This window comes from Synchiropus splendidus, chromosome 15 (genome assembly GCF_027744825.2).
Source record: "Synchiropus splendidus isolate RoL2022-P1 chromosome 15, RoL_Sspl_1.0, whole genome shotgun sequence".
NCBI lineage: Eukaryota > Metazoa > Chordata > Actinopteri > Syngnathiformes > Callionymidae > Synchiropus > Synchiropus splendidus.
This window is the reverse complement of record NC_071348.1, coordinates 4986957-4999995: the sequence shown is the minus strand read 5'-3', so window position 1 is coordinate 4999995 and position 13039 is coordinate 4986957. Positions and strand designations below refer to the sequence as shown.

The 13039-nt window shown below is 44.8% G+C and overlaps 1 protein-coding gene across 4 annotated transcripts in view; it reads left to right on the top strand.

The window, feature by feature from the left end:
• The window catches only part of LOC128746586 (CUB and sushi domain-containing protein 3-like), a 237853-nt gene that overhangs the window by 147655 nt on the left and 77159 nt on the right, over window positions 1-13039 (top strand). For 3 of the 4 annotated variants that reach the window (XM_053843734.1, XM_053843731.1, XM_053843733.1), the window contains 7 exons: window positions 1191-1309; window positions 3683-3752; window positions 7160-7276; window positions 7358-7567; window positions 7647-7835; window positions 9862-10039; window positions 12846-12991. In XM_053843734.1, coding sequence (XP_053699709.1) covers window positions 1191-1309; window positions 3683-3752; window positions 7160-7276; window positions 7358-7567; window positions 7647-7835; window positions 9862-10039; window positions 12846-12991 — 1029 coding nt within the window. The remainder of the gene's footprint in view (window positions 1-1190; window positions 1310-3682; window positions 3753-7159; window positions 7277-7357; window positions 7568-7646; window positions 7836-9861; window positions 10040-12845; window positions 12992-13039) is intronic. The other variant, XM_053843732.1, reaches the window with a different exon arrangement.

The window sequence follows — 13039 nt, the reverse complement described above, 5'->3', positions numbered from 1 at the left end:
AAAGGCCTCTCAGCGCCTGGTATCGCTCCAGCTAATGGCATTCCTCATTAAAAATCAATCGAAAAATGTCATTCACCGTTGTCAGAGTTCATTACGACTGGAATCCTCAAACCCCACTCTCGGCTTTTGTTCTCATTCTGCAACGACACAACCACTGCATCGACCACTGAAACGCGCTCGGAATTGTTGCCACCAATTTCTGAAGTTGTCGCCGCCCACCGTGTCAAAGATGTCTTATTTGGAAATGTCTCACCTCCGCAGTGCCCTCCAGTCATGCCAGACCAACCACCAGCAAGGTTAATTGGAATCCCTGAACAGGTGTAAATGAGAGAGAGAGATGCGATTCGTCTCTGTCAGCGCTTGGGTGGACGAGTGGACTGAATGCCTGACTCGCACCACTCCAACTGGACTCGTGTGGAACCTGAAATGATTCATTAGACTGGGCCTTGCCGACCTAGCTGAGGACATTTGGGAAATCGGGAAATAAAACAACAGAAATATGACTGTGTTCCCTATAATAAATATATTATTTTCAAGGTGTCCAATGCGACAGCCGCAGCAAACCTTCTTTGGTGTCGTCCATCTTCTGTTGGTGTGAGAGAATCGCTAAAGTCTGACAGTCGCACAACATTTCCTCTATTCGCAACCATCTGTCTTTTTATGTTGTTCTGTTTCGGTCAAGGACTTTTCACATATATGCCTTAGATTTCCAAAAAATAAGCACTAACCCTAGATGTTATACAGTAATATATTTACATTTTAGTACATGAGCTTTAGGAATTTACTGATGCTAAAAAGCTAGTGGCTGGAAAGATGATGAAAATACTAAAACCTTTATTAAGTTTATAAGGAAAAACAACGTTTGCCAAAGTTAACTTCTCAGTTTCCGCTCATAAATCTGAACTTAAAAGATCAATATCAGAAAAAAAGGATTTCTACAGCAGTGACTCGATGCACAAATTAAATTTGTTGAAAATGGAGCTTGTGTTTTGAATTGCATTTTTATACCAAATCGATTTTTGAAATCAAGCACGTTGTTGAGGTTAAAACAAAGGACAAAGTAGAGAAAGAGACCAACAAAATTGTGTTGATCGACATTTAACAGTTTTGGAAACATTGCTGTGTGTTTTGCCTGCAATGCAGAAGAATGATCTCTGTCTACACCTGTGTGTGTGTGACTCTTTCCTAAGCAATAGGTTTGGATTCGTGCCCGGAGCCGCTGCCCCCCAGTAACGGACACAAAGTGGGAGACCGCTACACCGTGGGAGACATGGTGTCCTTCGAGTGCGAGCAAGGCTTCAGCATCGAGGTAGGTCCAGACAGTGGCTGCGATTCCCTCCTGGGGAGAGACTCTGAAGGAAATAGCTTTGAGGATTTCGCCACTAAAGCTGCACGGATAAGAACGCATCTGTGTTTATTATACTGCATCTTTATTTGTCAGTACGGTGTACCTCCTCTACTTGCTCTAACAGTCTGTTTGTAGATTATTCTTGGAGCGGTGGAATCTTTCAGCGCCACAGGCGCAAGACCGCGTTAACGCTGGACAGACTAATCCCACCCTGATTTTCCTTTTTCCGTCGGAGCATGCACTTCCTTTCACAGTTGCTTCAGACAAGCCGATGGCTTCTTACACAGATCCGCGGGCTTTACTTTCGCTACACCAAAAAGACTGCAGGTCAACATCGAATCAAAAGCTCGCTGCGCTTTCACCAGAGTTTGGGATTGTGGGGATGTGTAAACACTCTTTGATTTATCGGCTGCATGTGAGAATGTTGTTAAAGAATTTTTCATGTGTTTGGATGAGGATCAGCGGAGAGACTTCTGAGGACTTGCTTCTCAGCAGGAAACAATTGGGACTTTTTAAGTGAAGGAGATGCAGCACCTCCGGGATTGGATGTGATCACCAGTGTGTTTGACTTCTATCTATCTAAAGTTGTGAAGGAAGAGTATTTTTGAAACTTGAACCCTGGTTTTAAGGCCGGGCTCCATGACATCGGAGAGCTAGACGAGGGGTTAGTTTCATTATGTTAATTGAACTGTCTGGAGAGACTTCTTCATGCCTTGGCTACACAACCGCTTTATTACATTTCTGTCAGAGGATGCCGTTATTGTTCCAACTATAAACGCAGTTGACAGTTTGAGTTCTGTAATTACCTCTGCTGAGGAGGCTGTGTGATGCAAGGTTGTGGAGTTCATCACTTGTTTGTGTGGCTGCTGCTCATACAGGAAGCAGGTTGCTAAAGACGATTGATCGACGGCACCGGTGGTTCAGTGGGGAGGAATTGGGTTCAATTCCACGCCTTGAATTTTCCTACATCATGGATGATAGTGTTTGTTGATATATGGAGATTAAAGAGGAGGAGATGAAGAGAGGAGGGAACAAGAAAGGACATATGTGTGTGAACAGGAGGGAGACAGTAAAGATGTGTAGCGGTGAAGAAGAGAGTGCAGGCAGGGTGGAGGCCACTGTGGCGTCAGAGCAGAACCACGAGTGAAAGAGAATCTTTACTGGATAGAATCAGAATCACAATAGCCTTTATTGTCATTGTACCACAAGTAGTAGCAACGGAATTGAAGTTGAGAATTGAAGTGAAGATAGTGGTCACTGTCATGGTGTAAGGTTTAGAGACTCGTGAGTCAGCGTGCCAGGAGTCACAGATGAAGGTACAGAGGTTGTCACTGGGCCTGACTGGAGAGATCAGAAATGAGAGGGACATCTAGTTCTCGAGTCATTCCATCCTGTCAACAGTTGGAGAGTCCTCAAAAAAACTTGTCGGTTAGTGGAGTCGTGAACGTAAAAGCTGACTCATGTTCTGCTAAATTGACCATGAGTCATGACTTGTTGGAGTGAAGTAAAGCATTATGTGCAGTCAATTCTGATCTTCTGTAAATCTCAGCTGTGGTGTGGAGCCTCTGACTCAAATACACGTGGATCAGCTGAGGATGGAGGAGCACTCATTGATGTTAATGGTTCAGGTGGGACCCAAGTAAGGACCAAATCCCCCTCAGGTTTAAGCAGGCTGCTCAGATTGTTCGCCAGGGGTAGCAGCACCAGAAAGCAGGACGCACCGGTGTCGTCTCACGCCAAGACGGCCTCGAGCATCACTTACAGAAAAAGCTGAAGAAATGGCGGCTGTATTTTGTCGTCATGACAACACTTCTTCGCCGGTGTTTCATCTAAAACGACCAGCTGAGTGCATCGCATGTAAAAGCAAAATGGGTTTCCCAAATCGAGTCCAATCTGGAGAGCGCACCGGTTTGTTTTTCTGTCGAGATGAGACTCTGGGGCATCAGACGTCGCCGGGTCTCCGTTGCCGGGTCGCACCAAGGGCATGGGAGATTGATTTTATCACTGCAGCAGCCTGAAAGCGGCTCAGGATTTCTCAGTCCGACTTACAAGCCCACAGGAAAAGGAGTGCCGTCACAACCTGGCCCGCAACCAGGGAGCCAATGGAAGATATGATGAGATAAGATAAGCTTATCTGAGGACCATTTGCTCTCTGGAGGAAACTGTCAACTTCCATCACAAGTTTGGTTGTCGCACACTCCCACCTGCCTGTCACCTGACCTCAGCTCCTACTGTTTCACACGACACGATGACAAATCCAGAAATATCATTCCCTGGAAAGCTTTTCCGAGTGACTGGAATCGTAAGAACCCATTGTTTCTGTGTGGTGTACAGGGCAACGCATACATCACGTGCATGCCTGGACCGGTCCGACGCTGGAACTACCCTGTACCTCTGTGTTTAGGTAATGTATAATGCATGTTCCTCACCTTTTATAGCTTTAAATGGGGGGACGCCGACAGCAACAGGACAGGGCCCTATATGCTTGGTTATTTGTGATCCCCCATTGACTTTTTCAGTGCAGTTCTTATTATTCAGTCTGCCACTGCTTTACACAGCCACACAGTGACCACAACAGAGGGCTTGTTATTGTCAGGCAAAGCAATAAATTCATTGTACGATCAGGATGGAGGGAGCGGGGAGGCTGGGCGAGCTCGCCGTGTGGGGATTATGAATTTTCTGCTTTTAGCTTCAGCTGAAAATCAATGAGGAGCGCACTATCTCAGTATATTGTTTGATTTCTAATACCCTCAGGGAGGGTCTCACATCTCCCCTGACGCCTCATCTGATGGCTATGCTTATAGGTTCTAGAGATCTTTTTTCATAACGCTGCACCAACAATTACGTAGCGCTTGCTCTCCACACGTGTGCTGTCAGTTTATTTGGTTCAGCTGAGATTCTTCTACATTAAAGTGCTTATGGAGTCCTCTATAGATCCTCCATAGGTGCAGCCTCACTCTATATGACACACCAATGGAACAGCAGGTTCTGCAGCACCAGACAATCCCGACTCGACTATCAACCGGTTTGGTGCTTAATAATGGCCTTGGAAAGAAGCGGCAACACGGCTATTAGCTGAGTCAGTGTTCCTTATCAGTCCATGTGTAATAAACCATGCATCGATGATGCAAGGGTTTACCTTTTCAGCCTTGAATTTGACATTTGATTTTTGTTAGAAATTCACTTTTATTTTTCTTTCCTACCATTCTGGCCGACGTGGTGAAACGCATGTCACCTTCGACATCTCACTGCAGCCACACGTGCACAATTACGCATACGCTCTGTTCAGCTTCATGAGAAATACTGCGCACATGTCACTTACCTGTTGCACAAATGCCATTTCCACCGATAGAAGACCGCGATCATTGCACTGTCTGATAAGAAAAAAAGTTTGTTAGCATGCTCTAACAGTTTAGCGTTTGCTTTAGTGTACACAAATACTAGTAAATCTGAGTTAAACACAGTTGTTCATTTGATTTTGAACACGATCCAATAGCAGTTAATGATATGATAATGATATGATAATAACATAATTATTATAATGATAATAATAATTATGTTCTGAAGAAGACATCCATTAAGTACTTGTGCTTTTGTGGCCCTGTTGAAGTCACAGTGAAACTATGAGACTGAAAACTGTCTCTCATTAAAATGTTTTTACTCTGAATTGAATTGATGTTTTTTCATGGAATAATTATTAGCATTATACTTTATACTTTGCTGTTGTCTTTATTATTGAAATATTGAGTTAATTGTTGATTGTTGCCTTGTGGCCCTCACCGTGGTCCCTCTGTGTAATGGAGCCCCCGGGGACCCAAATGCCTTCATGAATAGACTCACAAGAGACCAGAGGAGTAGCAAGCAATAATATTTTATCAGAACAAAGATTCCAGAATCAAACAAAAAGATTGAAGAGTCCAAACAGAAAGCGTCACCGAACCAGGAGAAGTACCCGAAAAGAAGTCCAACGAAGGGCGTCACCGAACTGGGAGATCAACGAACGAGAATCGAAAAATTCAACTGCAAACACAGGAAAACAAAATCACAGACACAAAAAAGTTTCGTCAAAACGTGCTGAGGAAGATAAAACTAGAATGAGAAGAAACAGGAAAACGCGGAACTCGGAAACAGACAGAAGAATAGAAAGAGCACTCATTGATGTTAATGGTTCAGGTGGGAGTAGATTCAATCTGGCACACGTTGCTGGAACCAAGGTGCTTAAGAAGGAGCTGGGGGTTATTTGTAGATTAGTTCCAGCCGTGTGCCATAACCAAAAGGGAAGCTCCAAACAAACCAGAAATGATACAAAATAAAAGCGAACGTGTTCATTCGTAGAACCCGGGTTACATCCTGTAACCTTGAGTTTCATGTGGTCAAGGTCTAGTTTGTGTGGAACTAGTTTCTGTCAAGTATTTTATGAACATACACTGCACGTGTTGCTTACGGACTGGTGCGGCTGGCTGGAACTTGCTGTATTAATTATATCGGTTGTAATAATGAGGCTGTAATCACTCAGAGAAAAAACGAAGGGAGATCAACCACAAGGAATAAAGCAGTTGTAACTCAGTAATGAGTGGAGCCCTAAAGAACACAGCTTCATGAAATATTAAGGGATCAAAATTGAGAATAGATGAATGGTCCTCGGAAGGATGAAAGATTCCACTAAAACCTAATGATCTCTGTGTCACGTTTTTATGAAATTCCCTTTTCAATAACACATGAAAGCAACATCAAGTGGTTAATACAGCGGATACATAACCAACCTGATCAATATTTCATGGTTAAAAGCCGCGGGGTTTATTGGAGACGTTCAAAGGCTCTGTCGTGTCGGCGAGCCATGCCGTCTCCCGCTCCACGCTGAGGGGGTGAAATGTGTTAAGTAAAGTTAAGTAAACCAGCATAAATAATTTGTGTTCAATTGTTTTCTGAGGCAGAAAAGTGGTGTAAACATTCTCCCTGAAACTGTATCTAGAATAAAGAAAAGAATAATGAGGCTCCAGGGAGACGGCAGGACCTGCCAGGAGCAGAGGTCAGAGGGACGTCCAGTGGTTCCTCCAGCAAGGATTAGACGGAGTGAGAATCCTCCAGTGGAGGTGTTGGTTTGAGGCGCCATGAGTGTTGGCGGGGCAGCTCCTGGTCACGAGGGCGGAGGATTCGCTCAGTCTAATTGTTCAGGAAAAAGATTCATTTGAACGCAAATATACAGTAGGATGCTGTGTGAATTAGGAAAGAAAATCTGGGTGGGTTTTATTGTTTGGACTTGTTTCATTCCTTAGTTTCAGTTGGCTACAGTGGCCTTTGTCATCTGAACGTGAACAGCGGGAGGATTCCTCAGACAGGCAGGGATGACATCCGTCCCTCCCTCAAGTTTTCCTCTCTTTCTATTCATGAGCTTAGTTTTGTCTTTGTTTAGTATTTAAAAAAAAGGTCAAAATACTTACATCACATAAATGTCGGACAAGAATAGCAAATAAAATGCTGCGACGTATGTCAAAATTAGCGTCTTTAATTTTTATTATCTAGAAACTATGTGATAAATAGTAGCATTATTTATCATAATTCGATAAAGTGGGCAATGATTACATAAATAAATAATGTACGGAGTAATATGTTTCTGAAAAATGTAATTTTGCAAAGTGCTTTAGACCTCCGTGAGTCAGGGTATGTGGTTTGGAGGACTTAAATCATGAGCTCAGATTGTATTCAGAGGCAGTGTGTTTGGGCTGACTGTAACTGACCTACTGCATCACAGCCTTGTCATTGACCTGCTCTGTGAGGAGTAATGCTTCCTTGTTTGCTGGCCTCCCTCAGCTCAGTGCGGGGGCTCCATGACCGACTTCAGCGGCGTCATCCTCAGCCCCGGTTTTCCAGGGAATTACCAGAGCAGCCTGGACTGCAGCTGGAGAGTCCAGCTCCCCGTCGGCTTCGGTCTGTCCTCCTTCAACCCACATTGTTTCCAACGTTTCCAGACTAGTTATAACTTCACGCCTGACTTGTGCGGTTCTACAGGCATCCATCTGCAGTTTTTAAACTTCTCCACGGAACCGGTTCATGACTATCTGGAAGTGCGCAGTGGGAGCCTGGAGACTGGCACCGTGATTGATCGGTTTAGCGGTTCACTGGTGCCCCACTCTCTATTTAGCACCACCCATGAGACCACTCTGTTCTTTCACAGCGACTACTCCCAGAACAAGCCTGGCTTCCACATTGTCTACCAAGGTGAGAGCAGCGGTCTATGCTAACTGTGTCACCGCGGCTTGTTAATGTATCGACGCTGACGCCAGATCTTCCCTTCCAGCGTACGACCTACAGAGGTGTCCGGATCCGCGGCCTTTTCGCAATGGCATTGTGATCGGGCTGGACTACGGCGTCGGGATGACCATCTCCTTTGAGTGCCTGCCAGGATACACTCTGATCGGAGAAGCGTCCCTCACATGCCTTCACGGAATCAGCCGGAACTGGAACCATCCCATCCCCCGATGCGACGGTGAATTTCCCAAAATGCCAATGAGTGATTTTAGGTTTAAAATGTTGTGAAGCTCCTAGTTCTCTGTTTCAACCACCAGCTTGATGAAGTCCTAATGTGACTGCTGTTGGGGAGCGAATGAAAGGTTGCTCCCTGGTGCTCACGCTGTGTGGCGCTCTTTGTGCCACCAGGGGTTCTCAGCACGACAGAGTCACACAGATCCTTCCTTGTGTTTTTGGATCACTTTTTATTCAGGAGCTGCCGGCATCCATGATAGCAGTGCTCACGTAGCCCGCACCTGAGCGCCAGGCTGGGCTGCGTGTCACCGCCATCTTCCTCATGGGCGCCAGGCTTCATGATCACCAGTGGAGCCTGGACACTGGTCACCAGCCTCCCTGCTGTGTTCCGACTTCATTGACCTCATGATACGACACATATCGCGATACTTGGGTCACGATACGATGTAGCTCGACGTCGTGATGTATAGCGACAATAAAATTTTCACACCATTACTCCAACTTAAAACATTTTAGATCAAAACGTTTTATATTACTACTGGATTTTCAAATACTGTGCTACTTGAAAACTAAGTTTTTTTCGACTGAGACATGAAGAAAGAATGACCACTCTTGTTCCTCCTAGCTGAACGAACTGAACGCATCTCATCTTGCAGTGCAGCCCACAGTCACTGAAAACATGTTCTTTTCATTAGTGATGGTACGGAGATGAGTCAGTATTTTACTGTCAACTGAACTAGGAACCATTTCATGTTCATATAATAAAAGAGGAAACATTGCTATGGCAGTAATAAACCACCTTCTAATGTAATCTAATTCAGGCTTTGAAGATATTGAGCCTCATCACATCAGAGCAGTGAAGTCACAGGGATTTTATTCACATTGAAATACTCAAAGTACTATTCTTGCCCTGCCAATTACAGATACTCTTCCAACAGTGCTCTGGTGTTCCCGGAGCTCTGCCTCCACAGCTGGTTGAAGCTGCAGCGTGGTGCTCCGCAGAACATCAGCTAGTTTGTTTTCATCATGCTTTCTGTGGCGTAGACTGCACCGCTCCACTTGCGACCGACTGACCAGTGTATATATATATATATATATATATATATATATATATATATATATATATATATATATATGCAATTTTTTTCCTTGCGCTACATTGTTGGGAAATTACTGTGTGTTAGAGGTTGAGGTATCGCGATGCGTTGCTGTATCAGTTTAGCACTGCTAGCACATGTCGCCACCTGTGTGATGAAACACAGAATCGCCCCAGACTGACCAAAACTAGTCGTACAATTACGATGTAATGTTCCCGTTACACTCAACTCTGCTAGCTTCTGAGACAAGACGTGCATGACAGTCCTCATTGGTCACACAGCTAAAAATCCGCAGCAAGCTAGCTGCTACATGGCTACAGTGTGGACTGTGTTTTCCCAACATAGAGTACCGGCTGCTTCTGTCTCGCACATTTGAAGTTGTGATGAATAAGCGCCAAATGTGTTGTGAAATGAATCACGTAGCGATGACGAATCACTGTGTAAAATGGTTAATAAGAATTAAATAAGATGTTTCCAAGAGCATGTTTTAATGCCGTTCAGTATGATGAGTGTGAGACTGAAGATGTGTGTTATATTTACATTGATGCATTTGTGTGTGTTGGCTTTAAGGAAAGGTTTTTGTTTCGACTCGGCGCTCTGGACTTTGCGGTCCTCATTTGATCTGGAGGGCAAAGCTTCGACTTCCAGTTCAAAGTCAAATTTGAACACATTCTCTCTGAAGGCCTTTGACAAGGGGGTTTTAGTGTCAGCCTCGCTCTGTGTCAACAACTTCACAGCAACCAGAAACCAACCCCTGCGGTTCTTTCTAACAGGTGCTTAATTCCCGCTCCCTTCCTCGACGCAGCCCGTAACGTGCGGTTTGTTTTATCAACAGCTCGTCAAGATGCCGCCGTAAAAGCCCGCTTTATGACTGGAGGTGAATTAAAAAGGCAGACTTCTGGTCTGAGCTCCTCTCTGTGTTCCTCCCCGCAGCTCTCTGCGGGGGAAATGTAACGTCGATGGATGGAACCATTTATTCTCCTGGGCACCCCGCGGAGTACCCACACTTTCAGGACTGCATGTGGACCGTTCGAGTGCCTCCGGGATACGGCATCTACATCAATTTCTCTGTGATTAACACCGAGCCCATTTACGACTACGTCACCGTCTGGTAAGACTTTTGCTTCCTGAGAATCAGTTTAACTTCAGGCTGAACACAGCAAGACATTTTTTATGTGCTTTTGCTTCAGATAACATGAGAGCACCAGCGGGATGATGATAGAAGCAGAGTTGGCGTAAATAAGCTTTAATGAAATGGTCACCGAGTCGTCCACTCGAGTGGAGTGTGCCGTCAATATTTCAGAATCACAAGTCGTATGTATGAGACAGTTCGTATGCGTGTCTTATTTAGAGAATGTTGCTGCAGCTGAAGGAGTCCTGCTGTTTAAATGCCTCAAGATGTGGAAGGTTGTGTCTGGTCTTGAAAATTACAGTTGAAATTGTGGAGTTTTCTGCAAACCATCTGAGCGAAGCCTGGCTGCCTTGCCTCTCAGTCATCCCCTGGTTATCACTGTCGACACCCTTGTATGCCGAGACTTCACTGAGGCTACATTCCTGACACCATTCAACACCATAAAATCCCATTAAATACCTGCAAATATGCAGCACAACTTTACGTGTACTGACACAGAAAACTCTACGAAAGGTGAGCAGCAAAATGATGAAGGAAACTAAAAACCAGGCCATCTGCGATCTTCCTGGACCACAGGCGAGAGGAGGAACTCGGATTGAACTTTGCCTTTTGTGCTCGGCTCTTTCTCCATCATGACAGAACTGTATCTGCCCATTTCAATGAAATGTTCTTAGAGACCATACTAGAGAAAATGGAACTCACTGACACCAAGGCTAATGGCTACATTGTAAACTGCAGCTTATTTTTGTCTTTCAATTCATCCCTTGGTTTTTACTGGAGTACATCCAGTAAAAGCAGTTCTTGTTTATAAACAAAAAAGGAAATGTTTCTTTTGGTAGCAAGAGATGGAGCTAGGAACAAAGCTGGTCTACTTGTGTATTTTAAGGCTCCACTTTGCCCCTCAGTGGACAGGGCACAGGGGCTCACTTCTGGCTAGTTGCGATGATGCACATTTTCCGCTACAATTGAATAATAATGTATCTTTGATGGTCTACTAAGAGGGATTCAGATATTTGTGTGATGCTCTGCGCTCCTCTTCACTTTGATTGACAAAGAAAAATGAACGGGATGCAAACTAGTGGCCAAGAAACAATGTTTAACCTTTCAAAAGATGGGCTCTTCACTCTTCCATCGTGAAAGCAGCACGGTGGATCGAAGCCCACGAGCGAGGTGAGCAAGAATTTGATGTGGCGTCTTTCATTTTATCAGAAGCTGCTTCAAACATGTGACCTTTGTCCGGACATCCAATCCTCCCCTCCTGCCTGACGCAAAGAAGAATGATGACATAAACAGTTGCCTGCTTTAATGGTCGTCAGATGCTTCAGAAATGTGCTCGCGCTCTTGCATCAATTCCTAAATCCTCTGACTTAAGAGTTAAGACTCCAAATAGTCATACATTGCTGACATGCAAACAAAGTCTGCAGAGATTATAGTTTGGATTTACCAGATGGTGAGTTAGCACCAAGATAAAGCAATTCATGGAGATATCTGCGCACAGAAACTGTCACAAATAAGTCGACGGTTGTGTTATTCCAACGGTATTTCATCTGTTAATAGTCAATATTTTGGCAGGACGCCATGCCAGATGCTAAGCTAGTGATGTCTGTTTTGGATCTCGAAGCAAATGGGTGGATTTTGTGTTAATGCTGTGATGAAATTTAAGCAGAGACCGGTGTTTATTTCACAAACGTTCTTTTGTTTTTGTCATTTAAATTCATCAAGTCATCCCTGATGCTGTGGAATCTAAAACAATGAATAAGAACAAGTATTAAGTATGAACAAGATCTATTACCTTCTTAAATATAGTGGACGTGTCTAATATTCCGGCACACTCTATAGTCCGGAATGTACGGTAAATTAAAAGGGAAATGACAAACCCGACTGAGTCCCGGTGGCTCAGGTGGAAACCAACGCATGAGTGAGTCCAACTGAACCCCTCCTGAGCATTTACTCTTCGACCCAAACCTGGACCGCCAGCCTCTTTCCTGCCATCTGCAACTGTACATCGACAGTTTCACCTTCAGGCTTATCTCCGTTTGACATGACATTTAAATACCGTGCCACTTGTCAATTTCACACTTCATTGTCCCCTCGTTTCCGAAACCTTAGATACTACCGTTCCGTCACTGTGAGGACGATGGACCAACTGATGCGTCAGAGCTGACAGGCTGAAAACATTGCCAGCAGAAACCTCGTTCGCCACTGGCGTTGTGCCATCAGCCATTTCGGTGACTGATCCAGACACTTTATCTTTGGATCTGTTAGGGAATTTATAGCCGCCCTGAAACGCTGCCGGCCTTCGGTCAAATCTTTGGAGCTCTTTTTTTGATAGAGCGCAGATCCGTCTCTGAACCGGGTTTGGGCAGAATAGTTCTGTCTGATGCACACTCCTGGGTTTGGTTTGTCATGTCATGAGGGACTTCCAGTGTTGCAGCTATTATTTGGCTGCAAACGTATGTGGTTTAGAGACGGGTTTCTCGGCTCTGCAAGTGAAGTCCAACCGGAAACCAGAAATGACTAGTTCAGTTCCCTTCGTGAGCCGTAGTACCAGATATTTCAGGGCATTTCAGTCCCTGTCACCATGAAACAGCTGGTCTGTTTAAATAAACCAGCCAGGGTTGAACGCTCTGCTTCAAAGACGGCTCTTTTTCTTGGCTACATAATCCCAGCGCTGCCGCGTCCAACAAAGAGAATACGCTAACCGTACAGCCACTCTGCTCTGCTGGAAGAAGAAACTGTGGTGTGAACCTTTGTCCAAACCTCCAACTGTTTCCTCTTGTTTCAGGGACGGTCCTGACCAGGCTTCACCCCAGATCGGTCTGTTCAGCGGCAACAGTGTGCAGGAGGGTGTTTCCACCACCGCCAACCAGGTCCTCATCAAGTTCCACAGCGACTTCAGCACCAGCGGCTTCTTCGTGCTCCACTATCATGGTAAGCTAAGAAAGGAAACCAATGGCCTTTGACTTGCTCGGAAGAAAA